General features: G+C 36.7%; 7 protein-coding genes and 5 long non-coding RNA genes across 12 annotated transcripts; 6 read left to right on the plus strand and 6 right to left on the minus strand.

The window, feature by feature from the left end:
- Nucleotides 1–108: 108 nt before the first annotated feature.
- SPOM_SPNCRNA.7484 lies at nucleotides 109–388 on the plus strand. Its single transcript, NR_196820.1, has one exon. It is a non-coding gene; the product is annotated as a non-coding RNA (long non-coding RNA).
- Nucleotides 389–513: 125 nt separating this feature from the next.
- On the minus strand, nucleotides 514–2648 carry nar1 (iron hydrogenase). The gene is made up of 2 exons (NM_001023299.3): nucleotides 2514–2648; nucleotides 514–2435 (listed from the first exon to the last, which is right to left on the minus strand). The coding sequence occupies exons 1-2, from the start codon at nucleotides 2604–2606 to the stop codon at nucleotides 912–914; spliced, it is 1617 nt and encodes a 538-aa protein (NP_588309.1). The 5' UTR covers nucleotides 2607–2648; the 3' UTR covers nucleotides 514–911.
- Nucleotides 981–1397, plus strand: SPOM_SPNCRNA.7485. Its single transcript, NR_196821.1, has one exon. It is a non-coding gene; the product is annotated as a non-coding RNA (long non-coding RNA).
- Nucleotides 1513–2015, plus strand: SPOM_SPNCRNA.7486. Its single transcript, NR_196822.1, has one exon. It is a non-coding gene; the product is annotated as a non-coding RNA (long non-coding RNA).
- A 231-nt stretch (nucleotides 2649–2879) lies between the features above and the next one.
- cek1 (serine/threonine protein kinase Cek1) lies at nucleotides 2880–7561 on the minus strand. The gene has a single exon (NM_001023300.3). The coding sequence runs from the start codon at nucleotides 7265–7267 to the stop codon at nucleotides 3251–3253; it is 4017 nt and encodes a 1338-aa protein (NP_588310.1). The 5' UTR covers nucleotides 7268–7561; the 3' UTR covers nucleotides 2880–3250.
- Nucleotides 7562–8828: 1267 nt separating this feature from the next.
- On the minus strand, nucleotides 8829–11017 carry SPOM_SPNCRNA.7487. The gene has a single exon (NR_196823.1). It is a non-coding gene; the product is annotated as a non-coding RNA (long non-coding RNA).
- Nucleotides 8868–12013, plus strand: SPOM_SPCC1450.12 (uncharacterized protein). The gene is made up of 5 exons (NM_001023301.3): nucleotides 8868–9183; nucleotides 9252–9545; nucleotides 9669–10176; nucleotides 10254–10987; nucleotides 11175–12013. The coding sequence occupies exons 1-5, from the start codon at nucleotides 8905–8907 to the stop codon at nucleotides 11823–11825; spliced, it is 2466 nt and encodes an 821-aa protein (NP_588311.1). The 5' UTR covers nucleotides 8868–8904; the 3' UTR covers nucleotides 11826–12013.
- rib5 (riboflavin synthase Rib5) lies at nucleotides 11938–12921 on the minus strand. Its single transcript, NM_001023302.3, has one exon. It carries the CDS (start codon nucleotides 12729–12731, stop codon nucleotides 12105–12107), a length of 627 nt encoding a protein of 208 aa, NP_588312.1. The 5' UTR covers nucleotides 12732–12921; the 3' UTR covers nucleotides 11938–12104.
- A 640-nt stretch (nucleotides 12922–13561) lies between these two features.
- On the minus strand, nucleotides 13562–15711 carry ero12 (ER protein folding oxidoreductin Ero1b). The gene has a single exon (NM_001023303.4). It carries the CDS (start codon nucleotides 15614–15616, stop codon nucleotides 13913–13915), a length of 1704 nt encoding a protein of 567 aa, NP_588313.2. The 5' UTR covers nucleotides 15617–15711; the 3' UTR covers nucleotides 13562–13912.
- Nucleotides 15712–15801: 90 nt separating this feature from the next.
- Nucleotides 15802–17838, plus strand: SPOM_SPCC1450.15 (pig-F/3-ketosphinganine reductase fusion protein). The gene is made up of 2 exons (NM_001023304.3): nucleotides 15802–15866; nucleotides 16253–17838. The coding sequence occupies exons 1-2, from the start codon at nucleotides 15825–15827 to the stop codon at nucleotides 17693–17695; spliced, it is 1485 nt and encodes a 494-aa protein (NP_588314.2). The 5' UTR covers nucleotides 15802–15824; the 3' UTR covers nucleotides 17696–17838.
- ptl1 (triacylglycerol lipase Ptl1) lies at nucleotides 17769–19895 on the minus strand. The gene is made up of 2 exons (NM_001023305.3): nucleotides 18141–19895; nucleotides 17769–18089 (listed from the first exon to the last, which is right to left on the minus strand). The coding sequence occupies exons 1-2, from the start codon at nucleotides 19654–19656 to the stop codon at nucleotides 17968–17970; spliced, it is 1638 nt and encodes a 545-aa protein (NP_588315.2). The 5' UTR covers nucleotides 19657–19895; the 3' UTR covers nucleotides 17769–17967.
- SPOM_SPNCRNA.7488 lies at nucleotides 18226–19631 on the plus strand. The gene has a single exon (NR_196824.1). It is a non-coding gene; the product is annotated as a non-coding RNA (long non-coding RNA).
- Nucleotides 19896–19994: the final 99 nt, after the last annotated feature.

Below are 19994 nucleotides of genomic sequence, written 5' to 3' on the forward strand. Positions count from 1 at the left end.
TAGCGTAGCAAAGGCAGTTGAGGTATTAAGGTCAACGAATACTGTATTATAGTAAGTTTCGCAATACAAGTTAAGCAACAACTCGTCCAAAATCACAAATACCAACTTAAGGAGTGATAAACTAGATATGCGTAATTGTGGAAATTTGTCGCACAGCTGAATACTCCCTAAGTGTAATATATAGTTAGCCAAATTAAATTAAACTAAATGGAAAACTCTGATAACTACTTGTGTTTGGTGTATAAAACTTCGAAGTTGCTTATCTCTTTACAATGCCTCTATAGATTTTTTGTTTATGGTCTTATAGCTGAGGCTACCTTTAAAGATGTGCGACCAAGAGCAACTTTGGTAAAAAATTTACTGAAGGATGAAGTTGTATGAGATTTCGTATTTAAAACAATTTATCTTCTTCATTGATTAAAATTATATGAAGCGCTTTTTTTTTTCAACTAGAAATCCCTAAAAGAAAATAGAAATAATATTCAAAGTGAAACTCTCTATTTACGAAATGGATACACTTAGATTTTTAAAACACATTCAAAAGTACTATTGAGAGGAAATGATTGTTTTTACCAGTGTATTCTTTAAATGTGTAGGATGATAATGGAGTTATCATTATTGTTATGTAAATTATTTGATAATATACCGGATATCGGTAATGAATTGAAATCTTGCGAATCTAAAAAATACAATGAGAAATGAATTCACATGAAATATTCAGAAGTAAAGTACTTCTAGGATCCTATCAAGCATGTATGAAGAATCACATATTAGCCAACTAAAGATTCGCGTATAACTTCTTCACTAATCAATTAATTTCAAATTTTTATTTCCCCAAAATAGCCAAAACCTATTAAATTCCCAATAAACAATTATAAAAAACCCATAAATTTTCCTTCTTTTAATTATTTTTACCACTTATTGGCCAGCAATAAGGGATTATCATTATCTGTTTGCACTGCACGATAGGATGTGTGAAGAAACTTGGGTGTCAGCGTAGGATCTTTGACCCATTGTTCTAACATATAGGATACTGCGGATTGATCTACAGACCTGGTACCGGGTTCATAGTACAGTTTCTCAACTTGTTGCATCCAATCTCTGGCTGAGACAATTCTTTCGACAGAGGGGAATGGAAGCTGACCGCCTCCATTGATACAACCACCTGGACATGCCATGACTTCTACATAGTCATAACGTGAAGGCTCTTCTGTAGGATTTTGAGCATTGCTTCTTACTCGTTTTTTTAATAAAACCCGGCCTTTTCGAACCGAGGAATTTCCATGTACGCGGCGTACCAAATTTTGAATGTTTCGGAATCCATAGCACGTTGCCATAGATATTAACTGTTCATTCGTTTCGGGGTGTCGTAAAGTATACTCAGTCAAATCGCCATTTTTGTTATTCATTGATACATAAGGTCCAACATCGTCAATACCAAAAAGCATTTTAGCAGCGTATGATAAAACATAGCCCATGTAACCTCCTGAACTAGAACCTATCTGTTCTTCATATGTTATTCGAGGATACCAAAAAGGGATTGCATCTGTAGACTGCTGAAACGGTATGGGGTTTTTAGTTAACTCAATTGGATCAATTCGTAAAAATTTAAACATTTCTACCAATTCCTTTGGCGTCAACACAGAATCTACGTCTCGAACACCGTTCTCTGAAAATTCATCACGACTGGCCTCAAGCTTCTTGTCAAAGCAAGGCATGAGACTCAAATGCCAAACATCATTACGTTGCATACTGAATTGTTGTACGGCCCAATCCTTCAAAATACGACCGCACGCCTGCTGAGGTGAACGAACACGAGACAAATTAGGGATCAAGTTAGAGTGAGTTTTCTCAACGTAACATATCCACCCTGGACAAGATGAAGACAAAATGGGAAGAACAGCATTCTCGTTAATGCCCGAATTTGATGAAGTATTAGAATGAACCCCTGAAATTTGTGAAGTTGAATGAGGAATGAGTGGATGTTCGTTTACGACGGAATTGGTAACCTGGTTTTGATTTTTATGAGCACGGCTTTGTAACCAAGAATTGCAAAACTCTTGAGCGCATTGTTGCAACACAATTTCACGAGAAGCATTAGTATCTAAAATAGCATGAAACCCAAGTTTTCCAATGAACACCATTTCTAACACTGCCTGTATTTCCTGTAAGGAGAGACCATAATAAGCTGCAAGATTCGCCCTCACTTGTGGACTAAGCGAGACATATAAAATTTCTTGAGATTTTCGAGATTCCAAATGCTTTAAAACTTCTTGGTAGGATTGAAGATTAACCAGAACTGTTTCTGCAGATGTAATACACCCACTGCAGGCCAAACAATCGTTCAGTGAAATACTAGCAATCCCAAGTTCGGAGGTCTCTCCAGTATCCTTAGTTACTTCATAGTAAGCATCCCCGTCTATACGAATGTCATTCTATCATGTTAGTTGGTTGAACAAAAAAAATAGAGATGTGACAGATGTTATACTTGCTGCTCTTCCAATGCATCTTACCTTGGATTCCTGCTTTTTAACTTGGGCAGGCTTTATGCAAACAGCTCCAGGACTTAAGAAGTCATTCAAGTCATTTACAGACAACTTTGCCATTCTGCCATAAAATTACAATGCTTGCTAAAAGTAAAACCCAGCATTTGTCATTGGCACAAGAAATTCTTTATTTTAGTAATATTATTTGCCACACTGTGGTGCACTATCCTTTTTATGAGACCTGAAAAAAATAAATGAAGTATGGAATAGTGAAACATGGTTTACTGCCTTATTCGTTTGCATTCTCAGTACCCGAAAATCATCAATATATATATATATATGTATAAAAAAGAAGATACTTTATTATAGTATTGTATTTATCAAACAGTTTGAGCTTGTTATTTCCGAATGATATATTTTATTTGTAGATTTAAATAAGTAAAAAAAAACTAAAGAAATGAGGGTAAACAAAACGAGATCCGTATAAAGTAAAACAACGGTTATGGTAAATTAGTATACAAATATTTTCATAATGTTCTTCACGTGTGAAAACTTATAAAAAATGCAAATGTCCATGAATAAACAGCGGGTTCAAGTTAAGGAATGCAACGCACTGAAATAAATACTTAAAGAAGGATAAAAATGCCACATTGGTCAAAAGAAAAAATAGTTAATTTTTTAAAGAATGTGCATGGGAAGTTATAAAATGAAAGGAAAGAAACAGTATATGAAGCTGATCTGGCATTTAGTATGTAAGATTCAATTCAAGAGTGCCAAACATCTAACTTTCGTAGACAGCTTTCAATGTTCTCACAAGTAATGGGTTTCAACAAAACTCCATCAGATTGTAAATCAGTCGGAATGCAAGTCTCGTCCTCGCAAATGTATACAAACGGCACCCTTGAATTTATAGTAGCACTGGTTCGCACTGAATACATTAATCGGGAAGAAGATACTTTATCATTTCCAAAATGTAAGAATACGACGTTAAATTGCTCGTTCTGCAAAAGCTTCTTAAGAATGCTCCATGGATCATCTATTAGAACAAGCGTTAACTTTGGAAAAATTTTTTTCAAGATCTCCGCAAGTTCAATTTCATCCTTAGGAATTATCATTTGTAAACGGTCAAGCTGAAATAACCCTGGATAAGAAATGGCATTTCGCTTATGAGTTAAACTCTGAGCTTGTAAGTTGTCAATCCTGCCCTTCTGAATTGTAGTATGTTCATCTGATGAGGTACCCTCTGTAACGTCTGGTAACGCCGTGTGCATGCTTGATTGCGATTGTGATGCTGACATAGTGCTTGAAACACCCTTATGATCTTCTAACGCTAAATTATCAAAAAATGAAAGCATCCGACCTTCTTTCAGAGAATCAAAATCATCAATTGAATCAATTGAATCTGTAGTAATATCTTGCACTCTTGTCGTGGTGGATGCCTCATAGTCAGCCATTGAAGCTCGACGCGAAGACTTAACAGGACCTACACTTTGAGAAGTTGAAAGTTTGGCTTTAAACCTACTCATGTACTGACTAAAGGTGTCATCAACAGAAGTCTTTGCTGATTTAACAGCCATATGCTCCTTTCTAAGTTTTTGAATAGTATTCCGGTTAGCTTTATTAAGAAAATCCAAGTTTCGATATGTAAAACTTCCAAATTCAGGAGTACTAATCGTATTGCTTCGTAAACGACCTTTACGATTACCAGACACATGCTGGGGTATAGAGGATGCAGGTCTTTCTTCTTCCAATTTTTGTGCTTCTGTCACCGTAGGTTGATTGTAATATTCACTGAAATCAAATCCTTTAAGTCCCCTAGAATCAAAATACACAGTGTCTTCAGGAGAAAAAGGTTTTGGTACAAATGGAGGGTCCTCTTCTAAGATAGTATCCCAGTTAACAGACTTGAAAAAAGGATGTGCTTTTATCTCCTCTACTCCGTTGGCACCAAGCCTATTTGCCGGATTCATACATAGAAGGCGATCAATCAAATCCAAAGCAACACTACTTTCAGCAGTAAAAACTTCGGCAGGCCAATTGATGCGCCTAGCAAGAATATTTTGAAAGACTTGGTCAGGCGTTTCCGCGTTAAACGGGGGGTATCCAAATAAAAACTCAAAAACAACGCAACCCAAGGACCACCAATCACTCGCTTTAATACCAGGATTTCCAAGGATAACTTCGGGTGCTATATAATCAGGTGTACCAATAAATCGCTTAGAGGGATCTTTATTTTCAAAAAACGGTTGAACTCGAGGCGAATCTGTGCTACGGAAAATGTTGGATTCGTCTACCTGAGAAGTAGGAGTATTTGTTGCAGTGGGAGAATCCTCAGCGCTGTTCTCGTAATTGAAACTTTGTCCAGCAAGTCGAATACTAGTACCATCTAAAGAAAGAAGCTTTTCATTTAATGAAGGCCGTTTGGGACGCTCTGGTGTTATCAAAGACTGTGCTTCTAGTACCGATGAAGCAGTACTAAGTGATAAATCAGATATAGCACTAGAGCGATCTCTCAAGTCAAGTACAGGAATTGAAGAACTCTGTTTTCTCCTGTGTCTTTTCATATAACCGACCCGACTCAAACCGAAATCTGTGAGCTTTAAATGTCCGTTCTGTGATATGAGTAGGTTTTCAGGTTTGATATCACGATGAATTATTCCACGATCATGAAGATCACCTAGACAAAGAACAGTTTCAGCTATATAAGTTCGAATCCAATCCAAATCTAATACACCCATGGTTTTCAGAAGTGAACCACAGTCTCCGCCGTTAAGATATTCCATAACTAAATAAAGGTAGTCTTTTGATTGAAAGGTGTAATACAACTTGGCAACAAATGGTGATTCGCCTTGAGACATGAGAATAGCACGTTCAGCTCTAACATTGATAACTTGATTCTTTGCTATCATATTCGATTTTTTTAATATTTTAATAGCAAAATAATCACCAGTAGTTCTTTTCTGAGCCAGATACACAGAGCCAAACGCACCTTTGCTAATCGGCTTCAATATTTTGTAGTCATTGATAGAAGGATGCTCAGGGGCAGAGTTGGGTACAATCGTATGTATACGAGGTGATGGTGATGGTAGACGTAGTCCCACATCTCCAAGGTTGCTGGCCCTTCCACGAGAAAACAAAGACGAACGACCGTTAGATGCTGGGCGATTCGGACCATCAGAAGCCACAAATCTTGGACTCGAATTTGGAGAAAGATACTTTAAATCATCAAAACGAGGATCGGAGAAATTGGAATCAGATGCTTTTCTTCTATGTAACGGAGAAGAATAATTTGAACTATCTTGACTCATAGGCGAACCAATTGCAAAATCTGGATTACTAAGAGAAACATGGCTAAGATGCCTTGAATAAGAAGAGGATCTTGAAAGATCATTGATATCAAGGCTTCTATCAGATTGTGGTGTATTTGTAGCGCTCCCGGGTCGAGTAATGCATTCCTCTGCCTCGAGTGCATCGCAGGCATCAGGAAAGGTAATTGAAGGCGCTAATTTAGATTCCAAGTGTCCTAAAGAAGTAGAGGAATGATTTGTTACCAAATTCGATACGACATCATCAATAATTTCTTGAACATGATGGTCAATTTCCAAACGAATACGTTCAGAGTAATAGATTGCATTTCGAAGACGCAAAACTCCAGTAATTTTAGTATCAACTGCTGTCTTTATGTCCTCCCAGAGAGCAATCACTGCGGATGAGCAATTTTCTAAGGACGGGTTATAATTATCAAGCTCGATAGTAGCTTTTTCTGACCGCGGAGACTGAACACGAAGAGAATCCACTTTATCAAAATTCACAATGATTTTCACTGGAGGAATAGTAATGTCGATAGCCACTTCCAAGTAGTACATAACCTGACTTAAGAATGAACATAGTGATAATGTTTGTTTATTCTCATCGGTAAAAAAATAATCATCCGCATCAACAATAAGCGGTTCATTTTTGTATACGGGAACAAGACTTGAATCTTTCTGCATTCCTTCCTGAATTTCCAGTAAGGTACTCCGGAAATAAAGCAAGGAATCCTGAGCAGCCTGTACAACAGATTCATAGGTGCTTGTGCTAAGACAAAACTTGGAGTGCAACTCGAAAAACCATGATTGTATTTCACGTTCACATATTTGGCAAAACTCTGGGGTCGGAAGTGGTAACGCATCTAAGCTGTTATGCTTGTGATAGGAAGTCCTTAAGTCGCATAAATATTTGTCTAAAAGACTGGCACCGAAACCGATGACATCCAATAATTTAGTTACAAGAGGAGATACACTACCAAGGGAATTGGTAGCTGGGTTCACAACCCACATCGTGTGTGCGGGAATTGCGGACCCAGGATGACGAATGAGAATTCCAATAGCATCAAAAGGTTTTGTAATTTTTTCATCGCTTGGAAGATCTCCTTTAGCGGTGTAATAGTTTTGATTGGCATGATTAGCGTTAATTGAATGTTGGAACCGAACATGATAGCTATGAGAGTCATCCTTCAAAAGACAGTTAACGGCTCTCATAAACGCATTGTATCCATCGGTACCAAGGACTTCTGCTACAGAATGCCCAATGATCTTGTCTTTGGGTATATCCAAAAGTTCGGATGAGTTATCGCTAATAAATTGAAAGTTTCCGGAAAAGTCAAGCTCGAATGCAACGGGAGATAAAGGAATGGAAGGTTGAAGGTTCTCATCTTTTGAGCTGAGAAGCTCTGCCTGGGAATGTTGAGCTTGGTCATCTTCCAAGAAGACTTCTTCGCGTTCGTTTTTTATATGCTTCATATACAACTGACGGAGTCTCCAGCATACAGTAAATTCAATAGAGGGATAGGATCATTAGAAGTATGAGCAGTAAGTATGCTAATTCGACAACTTTTTATATAAAACAAATAAACGCGCTATAAATAACTGAGTCACTGAAAAAACAAAGGAAAGAAAAACGAAGAGTATGAAATACCCAGCTGGATAATTCTAAAACAAACAAAAACAATTCTTTTAATAATGATAGAATTTCCACTCAGTATCTATACAATCAAGCTAGAAAAAAAGAACGATTTTTAGTACTTGGTGGTGGTTAGGAGTTAAGTGGCTTACAACTTAGTATTAGTATTGTGGTTCATTAGTCTGGCCGCATAATTCGTCAACAAATAAAAAATTTTTTCTCTGCTTCAGAACATAAAGTTATGCTTGTACAGCATGTATAATACTAGATAAGTATTCGGGGCGAAGATTTCATAGCAATGAAATGAATTAGGGTGGAGTGCTGTAAAGTAGCCAAGTTGAATCGACAATGTGAAGTAAAATAAACAATTTAAGAACAATTGTTTTAGCTGCTGGATTATAAATAGACAGTATGATGCCTATGGAATTTATAGATGTATGGGCACAAAAAATGGGTAAATACATGGGGTAAACATCAACATTTATAAAAAAAAAATGGTTGCAAAATTAGCACGCAAACGTTTAAAGATATCACTTTGTTTGAAAGAGGATCAATTGCTATGCAGAAGCGTGTTAGATTGGCTGCGCTTTTTTTTTATTATGTCTAGAAAACACAGACTTATAAATAATACCATCATCGCTTGGGAAGTACAGAAAAGTATAATAGAAGAATTTCAACTTGTGGGAATACATAAGCTATTTAAAAGGAAATATTTTGCGATTGCAGCTGATCTCTATATCATTGATTTTTCAATCGAGTGAAAGCAGACGGACTTGTCTTGAGTTTTTAAAAAATAAAAATAAAAAAGCACAGTAGTTACAATTAAAAATAATTATTAATTGGAATATGATATTTCCGTTTTTTAGGAATCGCTTGATCTCTTGTTTACAAAAGTAAATGATATGTTGTTTATTTTTTATTCAGTTTGTGTTACTCTTTTAAAAAGTCTAATATAACAAGATATATGAATTTGGACTTCCTATTATTTTACTTCTTTTTTTTTTTTTTGAAAGTTTCTAAATTTTTCAGAGAACAGAAATCTTAAACTATTTCCTTGCTCATTCAGAGGTGTAAACAAAGAATACGGAAAGCGGTCCATTCTCCCGCAAAGTTATATAAAAAAAAATGGAGCAAGCAGTATACAAAAAATCACATAATTAAATTTATTTATTAAGGAATGTTTTCTCATCAATGAATGTTTCCTTTTGCCTACCTTTTTCGATTTCTGCACCTTTTTAACATTTTAACATAAGGAGTGGTAGTGTAGAAACCATAAACCTAATTAGCGTACTTTCGCTTATTTTAACTTAGCCTTCACATCTTATACTTTTTAACGTATACTAGTCAAAAAATATTTTAACGAGTGTCCCTTAAATGTCGGTATAGACCTAGGTGAAATAAATATTACATATATTATTTACGAACTGGTACTCCCCTCTTACAGCATTCCGTGTAGCGGATAATTGATATTTACGACATGGATACAGCATCTCCAGAAGAGATAGATGCTTTAAAAAGACACTATTTGAAGAAGGAACTTTTCTCTCTTTTGATCGCAGACGAATTGAACTTCGTGAGCGAACCCACCAATTTGGATCATCTCGGTAGTCCATTTGTGGAAAAAGGAAAATCCGTGATCCCCTATGAAAAATCCCAAATTCCCGTTTTACGCTTCATCTTTAAAAGATTTATTTTAACGTTTCCGTTTTTGGATCCTGATAGCCAAAACCAACTTTGGAATGTGAACTTCCGCAATGTACGTAATAATGGATGGAAATGTTTTAAAAGTATGCGGATTGTTACTAACCAGATATTCTTTGTTAGCTATTAAAATCTCTCTCAAAAAGCAATGTCTCTGTTCTCCCGGATGATTCCGATGCTACGCATTTGCACAAATGGTTGCTCAAGTTCCAAAACATGCTTACTCTACTCATGAGTCGAGCATTTCATAGTATCCAGGATGAAAAGAACATTAACATTGAATTGCTAGATACCCCAAAATTGGAGAAGGACTTACATAAATCTGAACTCCAACAAAAACCAAATATTTTGGAAGCTTATGTTTTGGGTGTCAGACAGTCAACGCAGGCAAAGATGTTGCGTACAAAGCGAGTATATGTAAGTTCTTTGCAGTTCTAAAAAAGGAAACGAATCTAATTGTTTTAATAATCACATTTTTCGATTACCGTTTTTACGAAAATTTGCTTTTGCTTCTTCATAAGCCGCTAACGAATATTCCAGGAATACTTGATTAAAGTGTCTTATGAAGAAAATACTTTTTTCATAGCTAGAAAATATTCCGACTTTTCTCATTTCCATCATTTGTTGCTGAAATCGTATCCGAACGCCTATGTCCCTCGTCTTCCTCCCAAAGATGACCATGACACATATTTGAATTCTTCTGAAGACTCAACGTTGAGTCCTTTACCTTCACGTTCCTCTGATACGAACGATCCACAATCAGATTCCCAACATGTTCTTCGTCAGGAGCGTATGCGAATTGAATTGAGGCAATATATAAAGAACATTCTGAATGATGATGAACTTCACTTAACTGAAGAAGTCTTAAGCTTTTTAACCGACGATCCCGTAACTTTAACTGCATCGGAGCTGACTGACATTAACTTTCGCCAAGAGTTAGATGTCATCCGTCAACTTGAGCAACAAAAGTTTGTTGAAATTGCTTCCCAAAGAGCAAAAGAGCTTGATGTTTATATGGAGGAGTTTAAACGTTCCTTGACTGAAAATAGTATGTAATTGTGAGACAAGGATAACAAAAAAATAATTATTGCGTTTTTATTTTTTTAAGTGACTAACACTTTTTAGATGGTTTCACCACTTTATTCACTGAACTGAAAGAAAAAAACAGTATAAGTGAACTTTCCCCTTCTTTACAAAAAACAATTGAATGGGCTAGAGTCAATCTTGCCTCTACCATTTATGATACGTTTATAGGGAAGGAAAAATCGTTGGAGACGTATTTACAAATCAAGAAAATGCACCAGCTTTTTCCCTATACAGTTATAAAAAATATAATGCGATTTTCAAATCCCCTCTCTGTTATGAAACGTATCTTGGATACTTTATTAGCACAGCCTTTTGGCATGAAGTCTTTGTTTCAAAGATTGTTGAGTATCAGTCTGAACGAGAACGTTCGAGCTATTCACAAACTCATTTCTAGATATGAGGCTCGTATCGTTAGCCCCGAGATCCTCACAAAAATACAAGAACAAGTAGAAAATCCTTGTAAGGCAGCCCGAGAGGTTTTGGAAAAGAAACAAATGAAACGACATGATTACCTTTATTTCATTTTAATCTCTGATGATGTACCTCCAAAGTTGCCTGACAACCTTATTCGCCGTGTCTACGCTGAGCGTACTGCCTGGAAAGCTGCATTAGATAGCGAAGATTACCCTACCGATCCGACTGTAATTAGACGATCAAAACGATACGGATATATGATGAAGCTTATGCATCTTTACGCTAAGCAATTCAACAAAAGACGATCTATTTCCCTGATATCGGAAGGAGCAACGGGCGAAATTATGAAGAGCATGGTGGTCATTTTTTATAAACCTTTGATGAAAGTTTAATAAAGCTGCCAATGTATATACCTCGTAAGTATTTCTTTACGCTTTTTTAGAATCATGAAGGAATCTTAATGTTAGATGATATATTAACGCATACAGGGTCGATGATTTTTCAAGTTTTGTAGATGATACACTTAACCTCGTTGAACATACCCAGGATAGCCCTGAATTAAATCCGAATATATTGGTTGAACAGTTTATTGATTTGGTTCGTAGACATGAAGATAGCTTTTATGATTTTGTTCACAGAGTATACCTTCACGATAGCGGTCTTTTTGCTTCTTTGATGGAATGGATTGAAAATATCATTGGCTTCTTGCGTCAGGGTACTTCGGCACCTATCGATATGGATTTGGTTGTCGATGCTCTAGACGAAGAGAGCCGACAGGCTCTTGATGTTGAATTGAATAAATTGCTAAAATGGAACCAAAGGAAAAAGTCTGCATTGTTTCTTAGAAAAACTACCAAGTATATTCCAGGTGAAGAGACTTCCCTGCCTGTAACGATGGATGAGCTAGGTATTGATGAAGAAATTATGGCTGAACTACGTGGTGATGAAGATGATCAAGACGAAAACGATCAAGTTACAAAAGTTGAAGAAGAACATATGGAAGATGATGATAGTGTGGAAGAGTTCGATCCAATTATTGAAGAAAGACAAAGAATGAAACGTAAAGCAAACCGTCCTGCAAACATCATTCCTCCTAAACCAAAGCTGAGAACGGTGAAAACTTTACTACCTGCGTTTAAGGAGCAAGTATACCCCATTCTTCACAAATTTGTCAGTGAGAATGAGAAGGATATCTAACATGGCTTTCTAATGCATTTATCATACTATGTTGCTTTTTTTTTCTTTATAACTACATCGCTAACGATATACATAATATATTGTATGTATATATTTAAACAAATAGATGTTAAATATTTCGTAAGTTCAAAGTTAATTAAATTTGATTTTTTGTTTTTATCATAAAAAAAAAAAGAAATAATACAGCATGATTACGAGGAAATATAAAATCCGTTCAAATTGTAGAACCAAGCATGCGAAGGTGAGAACTTGACGGTACTAACAATTTATGTAGCGCATTCAAGCTTGGGTTTTCTTAATCCAGTCAGCAATATGGGCCTCTACCAATTTCTCAGTATACTTGCCGATTTGGTCAACCTCAACGTTTACTAAATCGCCGACGTTTTTCTTGGCCATGATTACCTTGCTTTGAGTATAAGAGATCATCATAATGCTAAACGTAGAATCATCAACATGAGTAATGGTCAGCGAAGTACCGTCCAGGGCTATGTAACCCTTGTAAACAATGTATTTGAGAACGAAAGGATCACGTGGACGGAAAGTAAAATCAATAGCTTCACCATCCTGTTTCTTTTCCACAATCTCAGCAACAGTATCAACGTGTCCTTGAACAAAGTGCCCACCCATGCGAGTAGAACTAAGCACTGCACGTTCTAAATTTACTGGATCGCCAGCTTTACACTGTCCCAAATTTGTCAAACGCAGAGACTCTGGAGCGATCCCAACAGTAAAGTGATAGCGGTCGAAATCTGTCACTGTAAGGCAAGTACCGTTGACGGCGATACTGTCGCCGGTATGACAATCGTCTAAGATCTGTGGTGCCTCGATTTTCATAGCAAATCCATTGTCAATGGTACCCTGAACATCTTTAACAACACCAATGGCTTCAACAAGACCTGTAAACATCTTATAGCGGTAATACCAAGAATAAAATAAGCTTAGTACCAGAAAACAGTAAGAGAATTGGTAAACTGGTGAAATGCGGTATAAAAGACTTTAACAAGGAATAACCAAGCGCACAAAGTCTAATATCAATACTGTTTCACAAAAAATTGGACTTTGAGTGAAATCCAATTAATATAAAATGATAATGGTTGAAGGAAGAACTCACTCACGGTAATTAATTGTGCCTTACGATTTCTTTTTGAAAATGACCTAAGTCAATGACAGAAGGATATGAGTTATGAAATGTTTGCGAAACGTGGTAATTATGCTTCCGAATAAAACCGAGGGTTCGTAATGTAAAAAGATGAATATCAGATAATCAATTGATTAAATTACTGAAGTTTAGGCTAGACGACAAGTATGCTAAAATAATTTACTAAGCAATTTTTTAATTGTTCGCAAAATTTGAAACGTCTACAGTAGCTGGACCATAAATCTAAGGACCAGAAAGACAATTCATTTACTAAGCTTAGCACAAAGATGGGCTTATTATCTTTTGTGTTATTTACATCTTAATCTAATATCGCCAAAAGGTTTTGACCTAAAAATTTCCATTAACGAAGCCATACTATAGATTCTTATTAACAGCTTGGCCCTTTTCACAACAATGTAGCAATCTCAAAAGACGGCTGGCTCAAGGAAGCAAGTTGGTTAATTGATAAATAATCTCATACTTGAATGAGTCTGCTTTCTCAAAAAAAAAAAAAAAACGCAAATCCTTTAACCTACGTAGCTGGTAAAATGTCTACAGCGAAAAATAGTTGAACCAACGCTTACGGGTAAAACAAAACTTCATGAAACAAATTAAATATATATATTATTTCTTACTTGTTCAAATAAAACATAAAGGGGCTCTGAAAAAGAGCTTTTCACTACCAACCCGAGAACGTAAATATATCCATTCCTTTTTTTTTTTTTTTAAATAAAGTATATGCGAAAAAAGAGCATTAGATAGAAGTCAACCAAAAAGAAATAGCAAGATATTTTCTCTACTATAAGTAATGCGTTGTTTATGTTTGCACTCGTACATCTAAGCATCCGGTGTCATCGGTAACTGTGTAATCTCCAAATCGAGAATTCATAACGCTTTTGGTTTAAGGTATACAAACGTGGTTTTTATCAAATAAAAATGCAATTTTTGTTTATACGGAAGCAACTTCTGGAAACCAGTTTTTGGGGATATAACGTTGAAGATGATGACTGGTCCAGTTTAAAAAGGGACTTTCTTGTGAGAATAACACAAATTTGAATAATCTAGGGAACCTCAAATAACTTGCAAAAACGTATCGAAAGCCAAGCATAACATTATCCCACTCTGCTTTAAAATCAAAATACAAGTCAACCAATATGCTAGATGTCTTTTGCAAAAACGGATGTAAAGCGACAGGAGTAACGGAGAATAAAAGTTGTTTTATCCGTCTTAAAACTCTCCTTTTGAAAGAAGCAGGCTTATGCTGTTCAGAGTAAATCTGTTTAAAGTCGTCAACAAAATTAATGGATCGAGAAAGTCTATCAAAAGTATTAATTAACGCAACTATCTCTGATCGTCGAAGTCGTAAAGAGAAGGAGCGGCTATCAAAGTTTGTGACTTCATCTTCGATATTGGAAACTTCAAACAGTATTTTTAATGCCGTTCCAAATCCGTTCGTCTGTATTTTCCCCCACAAACGACAGCGTTCGCAACCAACACAGTCCATAAGTGCTGAAACTGTCTTGAAATGTTCACGGAAATCCTCCTTCAACGCTGTTGAGATAGAAGGGTCACCTGCGAATAACATAGTTTCGTCAAACATTTTTGGAGAATTGTGAATAAGCGATACTAAACCCGCAATTTTTTGTCGTACTTCACTATCCTGCAAAACACTATCATGACAAAATGTCAATGAATCCAAATGTCCATACAACTTATCAATAGCGCGTTGCATCAGAGCGTAAGCAAAGTAAAGATTTTCTAATCTTTCAGGGTAGTTTAAAACTTTTTCCTGGAAACATTGGAGATTTGGACCCCATACTCCATTTCTTTGGTTCAAATAACCGTGACAAAGATGAGTAGATATGCTGCTATGCATTCCTGAGAGCACACGATAAAATACTCTCTGCTCCAAAGTCCATGCATCCATACGTTCTTTTAGTAGTTGCTCTTGAGGCTTTGGAGGAGGAGCAAGAGGTCCTTGCATAAATAACGCTGGAAAGTCGATGGTAGGTGCAGAAGAGTCAGGCAAGCATTGGTTGTAAATCATTTCCCAAATTCTAGTAGAGTGCGGGCCTGAGTAGCCAGTAAACCTTTCTGGATTTTCTAACAAAGAAACGTATACACATCCGCTATCAAGTTCATTATCAACATAACAATATTGATGAGCTTCATCATCAAGCCGTTCTAAAAGGCACGATTGTGAAATCTTATCAACATGTTCCATGACAGATCGATCAGTTTCAACAATTTGTCTAGAAAGCTCGGGCATGAATCCTTCAAGCTTGCCTAACGATTTGGAGCTCCAAACTTCTGGTACATCTTGTTCATCAGTTACGAGAACATTGCATGCACTACTTCCACACGCAACATTATCATCAAGATTATAACGGCATTCCTTATTAAATAGATTTAGTCTATAAAACCTCATATAATCAGATTTTTCTGTCAAGTCAAATAGTAGTGGAGAAACTCGAGAATTCAGGTTTTCGATATCACTGTAAGAAGAATTCAATGTATCATGAATAATTGATTTTCCATCATTTTTTATCGACCAAGGAGAACCTGATTTAACGCTAGAACCAGACTTACACAAAACTTGGCATACGTTTTTGTACAATATTAAGAGACCAACAAGGCCCTTTGCAATCTTCATCTATTATTATTTTAAAAATGTCAGGAATTCTTTTTTAAGTTTTTTAATTTACACAAAATCAATACTCCGAACAGCTCTAGTAGTTGGTATTTGGCAGGATAGATATTAGTAAACATACCCACATAAACATGTTACTTATCTTTGCTACTTGGAAGTTATAGGTCTTTGGACCTGGAAAAGTAATCAAACAAATACCAATTCCATTACAATGGGGTTTTGGGGTCGAAACTCGTTTGAAGCCGATAAAAAGGTATGTTTTATTTTACAGATGGGCGAGGTGTCCAGGTTGGAGATGTACGGAACGGATATGAGTAACCAGGGTTGCCTTTAAAGATTTATAAAAACAATATTTACATTGCTTCATCTCACATCCATGAAGATGTATTTGCAAATTTTTTTTTTTTAAATTTTTGTTCTGTAATTCTTTTTTTTGTTTATTGATGTGTTTTGTAATTGTTGGGCGTTGAATTATTTACTTTTCCTCGAACAATCAATTAAGGTAGTTGGGATAGAAGCAATGACTTGTACGTTTATCAAAAATACTTTGCAATCTAATTTTGGATATTTCTTAACATCTTGTCACTCTGTAACTCGTTTATCTCTTTTGAAGTGTTGGAAATGGACTAACAGTACAAGCATATCTTGGTGACCGGTGGGTCTCAGGGACTTGGCAAGGCAATAGCTAAGGAACTCGTGCTACGTGGGGCAAATGTAACAATTGTTGCAAGGACTGTAACTAAATTGCAAGAAGCAGTGGCTGAGCTTTCAGACTCAAAAATTCATGAAGATCAACAAGTATCGTTTGAGAGCGTGGATCTTACAAGTTATGAGAGTGTCCATAGCATGATAGAAAGACTTCCATTTTGCCCGGATCATGTTGTTCATTGCGCCGGATCTTGCATTCCTGGTTTCTTCACGGAATTGGATCCCTCGGTTTTTGAAAAGCAAATGCGACAAAATTATTTGGCTAGTGTTTATGTTTGCCATGCTGCAATTAGAAGGATGAAGGAAATATCTCCTTCATATTCTCGAAGGATTCTTCTAGTTGGCTCCCTACTCAGTTCTTTACCTATTATAGGCTATTCGGCATATTCCCCTGTAAAAGCTGCTGTCCGAAATTTAGCTGATTCTCTTCGCCAAGAATGCATTTTGTATGATATTGAAGTCTCTGTTTATCTTCCTAGCACCATCCTTTCTCCAGGATATGAACAAGAAAATACACTGAAACCGGAATTGGTTTTACAGATGGAGGGTATGGATTCCGTACAAACTTGCGAGGAAGCAGCCTCCCATTGCATGACAGGTTTAGATCGAGGAGATTTTTTGATTGCAAATGAATCAACTGGCCATCTAATGAAAAACCATTGTCGAAACTCTAGCCCACATGATAATCCTATTTTAGAATACTTATTTGCTCTTGTTTCTCTTCTAGCTTGGCCATTCTATAGAAGAAAGCTAGACAGTTTGGTTTATCAATATGCTTTAGAAAAGGGTTACAGACAACCTTCGAGCTCTAGAAATAGTTGGATATTTACTTTATTGCTGACATTTACTCAACTCACCATTTTCTATCTTTCCCTAAACTGTTTAATTGAAAATCCTTATAGAATGCTTAGAAATACTTTTCCTATTTGGTTTATCATGCAAACATTGCAAATCTATATTCAAAGCCCACGCCCACCCTTAACCCCAAAGAGATTACTTGCCGGTGCAGCATCAATGTTGATAGGCTCTTTACTCATCTCCTTCATTCTCGTAGCATTTGGAGCACCACTTCTGCACGACTTTCATTTGACGTATTTTTGTGCTCTAACGCTCAGCGTCTTTACTGTATATCCTCTTGCAAGCACGCTTGCTTTTAACACTGAACAATGGCAAAGGTTCCTTACTTTAAAATCCTTTAATGTTATAGGTAGCATGCAGCTAAGAAGCTGGGGTCCTATTATTGGTGCTTGGTTTGGCGCTTTTCCTATCCCATTAGATTGGGACCGTCCTTGGCAGGCTTGGCCCATTACTATAGTAATTGGTGCATTCTTAGGATATGCTTTTGCAGCTATAGTTGGAGAGATTCTTCAATAGACAATTATACAGTTGGTTAAATTCTTTATTTTTAGTTATCGTTAAAGAGCGGAGCGTTATCGCTAATTATACTTTGAGAAATAGATTTGAAATTTCTTAGAAATTTAAAAAAATAGAATGAACGTCAGTATTTTGTTTTCCTATGAGTAGTAAATATATAATAAAATGTAAATTAACCAAAGTAACTAAAACTAATAAAATTAACATTAACGCATGACCAATCCTTAAGGGACAAGATTATAAACAAATGCTTTTTTTTTTAAAAAATCCGTCTATTTTACTTTAAAAATTTTCAGCATCTTTTCTTGGTTTTCTTCTAAATTAGTGACAAAGGGCGATGCCAGATTATTAACGGACAAAGGTTCAACGTAACTGTTGGTAAGGTTTTTTGAAACTGTTAGGTTAGCAAGTAACAAAACTCAAAAAAGAATCGGCTTCCACATACGATGTCGTAAAGAAATTTCAGTTTTACAGCGAACTTGTAAAAGTGGTATAGCTTGCCATGTGGCCCTTTCACCTACTAGAATCCAATACTGGATGTCGCTTAATGAGGGCTTGGTAAATGCATGCTTTATGTCCGAGAAAGAAAATGTTGGAGTAAGCGTGATATACGCACTTGGAACATAATCGTCAACAAAAAATCGACGTAGTCTTGGAGGTAGAAGACCCAAAATATCCAGTTGGCGGAAACGGTAAGCCATTTCTAATCCTACTAAGCGTATCATTTTTAAGGAGTATCCTGAAACACGATGATGATGAAGTTCATCATAAAATGTAGGGAACAACGAAGGGCGAGACTGGGTAATAACAAAATGATTCACGTTGAAAATCTCAGAGATTCGTGCATAAGGATTAGAGCGACCGGTATTAGGAAGCCCAGCATACGGCCAAATAAAATTTTTGGGAGTACACACCTCGGTAGACCCATCGGGAAGTTTAGCCAAAAGAGGAGAAGAGCGGTAAATGGCAGCCCAGCTATTGCTAGAACATACGGCACTCCAGATCAGCACATTAGGGGCAGTGAAATAATTAAGAACCTGAGGGGATCCAGAAACAGCTGAAGGTGGAGCAACGATGTTAACAATACGTCCAGTACGCTCAAAAGCCTCTTGAAAGGTAATAGTACCGAGTCTTTGACGGACAAAAGATGCTATCATGGAAATGTCAAGCATATTCCCATACTCCACAACTTTTGAAAGAGAATAGTCAGATGTTTGCTGACATATTTTCCACAGTTCGCTGGGGAAAGTATCAAACAAACCATTCAATTCTTCATCACGATAGACACTCAAAAGCGATGCAATCAACGCACCTGATGCGCATCCTGCAAGGATTTGAGGAAGCAAATTACGTTTCCAAAGGGTCTTAGCTACCCCAAAGTGATATAGACCAAACGCAGTGCCGCCGTTGAAATACAAACAGGTAGTACCGAAGGAAATTCGGGCAGCGGAAAAAAAATCGCACTTAACGTCGTAGGAAAGCCTTTTAGTGTGATATAAAAACTCTAAACAATTGTTGACCTCACGTACATACTCTTCAATCAAAATTTTTGTACCCGAGTAATTCTCGGTATACAGAGAGGAATTGCCAATGTTGCCAAAGTTACGAAGTAAGCTAGAGCGCAAGAACATTAACATGGGATAGACAGATTTCCTCTGGCGGTATCGTTTTAAGGAGACCGTGCATCGATCAATCAATAGATAGTCGTACTTGTCCGAGGCAGGAGTAAAGCGCCATTTCCAACGCCCCGACGCCTTGTCAATCGTCGTAGCCAAAACTTTCCAATCCTCCCAAGAACGACAATCCTTGTTCATAACTACCTTTCCCTTTCGAGGGCCGGAACCACGCTGCTGCGATATCGACGTAGCGGAAAATAACCATTCAAAAAATGAAACCACCAGTAGCCAAATGGACGAAATATTCGCATACATAATGCGCCAGAAATTAAATAGTGCAGTCATATTAGGCAAACAATGGTAAATTCACAAATTACAATACAATTTCCAATCTTTTCTAATTTTACGTAACAAGTCTCAACAGGACCTATGGATAGAGTTATCCTTTAATTTTTGTAAGTTCCAACTAAAATCCGCTTCAAACACTTCATGAACTACTACAATATCTTTTATAATTGGAGAATTCCACCTAACAGCTCAATTCATAGAACTAGCTCAATTGAAGCTGGTTAATGGCAATTGGCACGATTACATCCGTGGGAAAAAACATTTGTTGAACTTGTCGGTGAATTCGGTGAACCCTATGTCATGGGCAGTTTATAGGTGGGCATGATGTGTATAGC

Source organism: Schizosaccharomyces pombe (genome assembly GCF_000002945.2).
Source record: "Schizosaccharomyces pombe strain 972h- genome assembly, chromosome: III".
Lineage (NCBI taxonomy): Eukaryota > Fungi > Ascomycota > Schizosaccharomycetes > Schizosaccharomycetales > Schizosaccharomycetaceae > Schizosaccharomyces > Schizosaccharomyces pombe.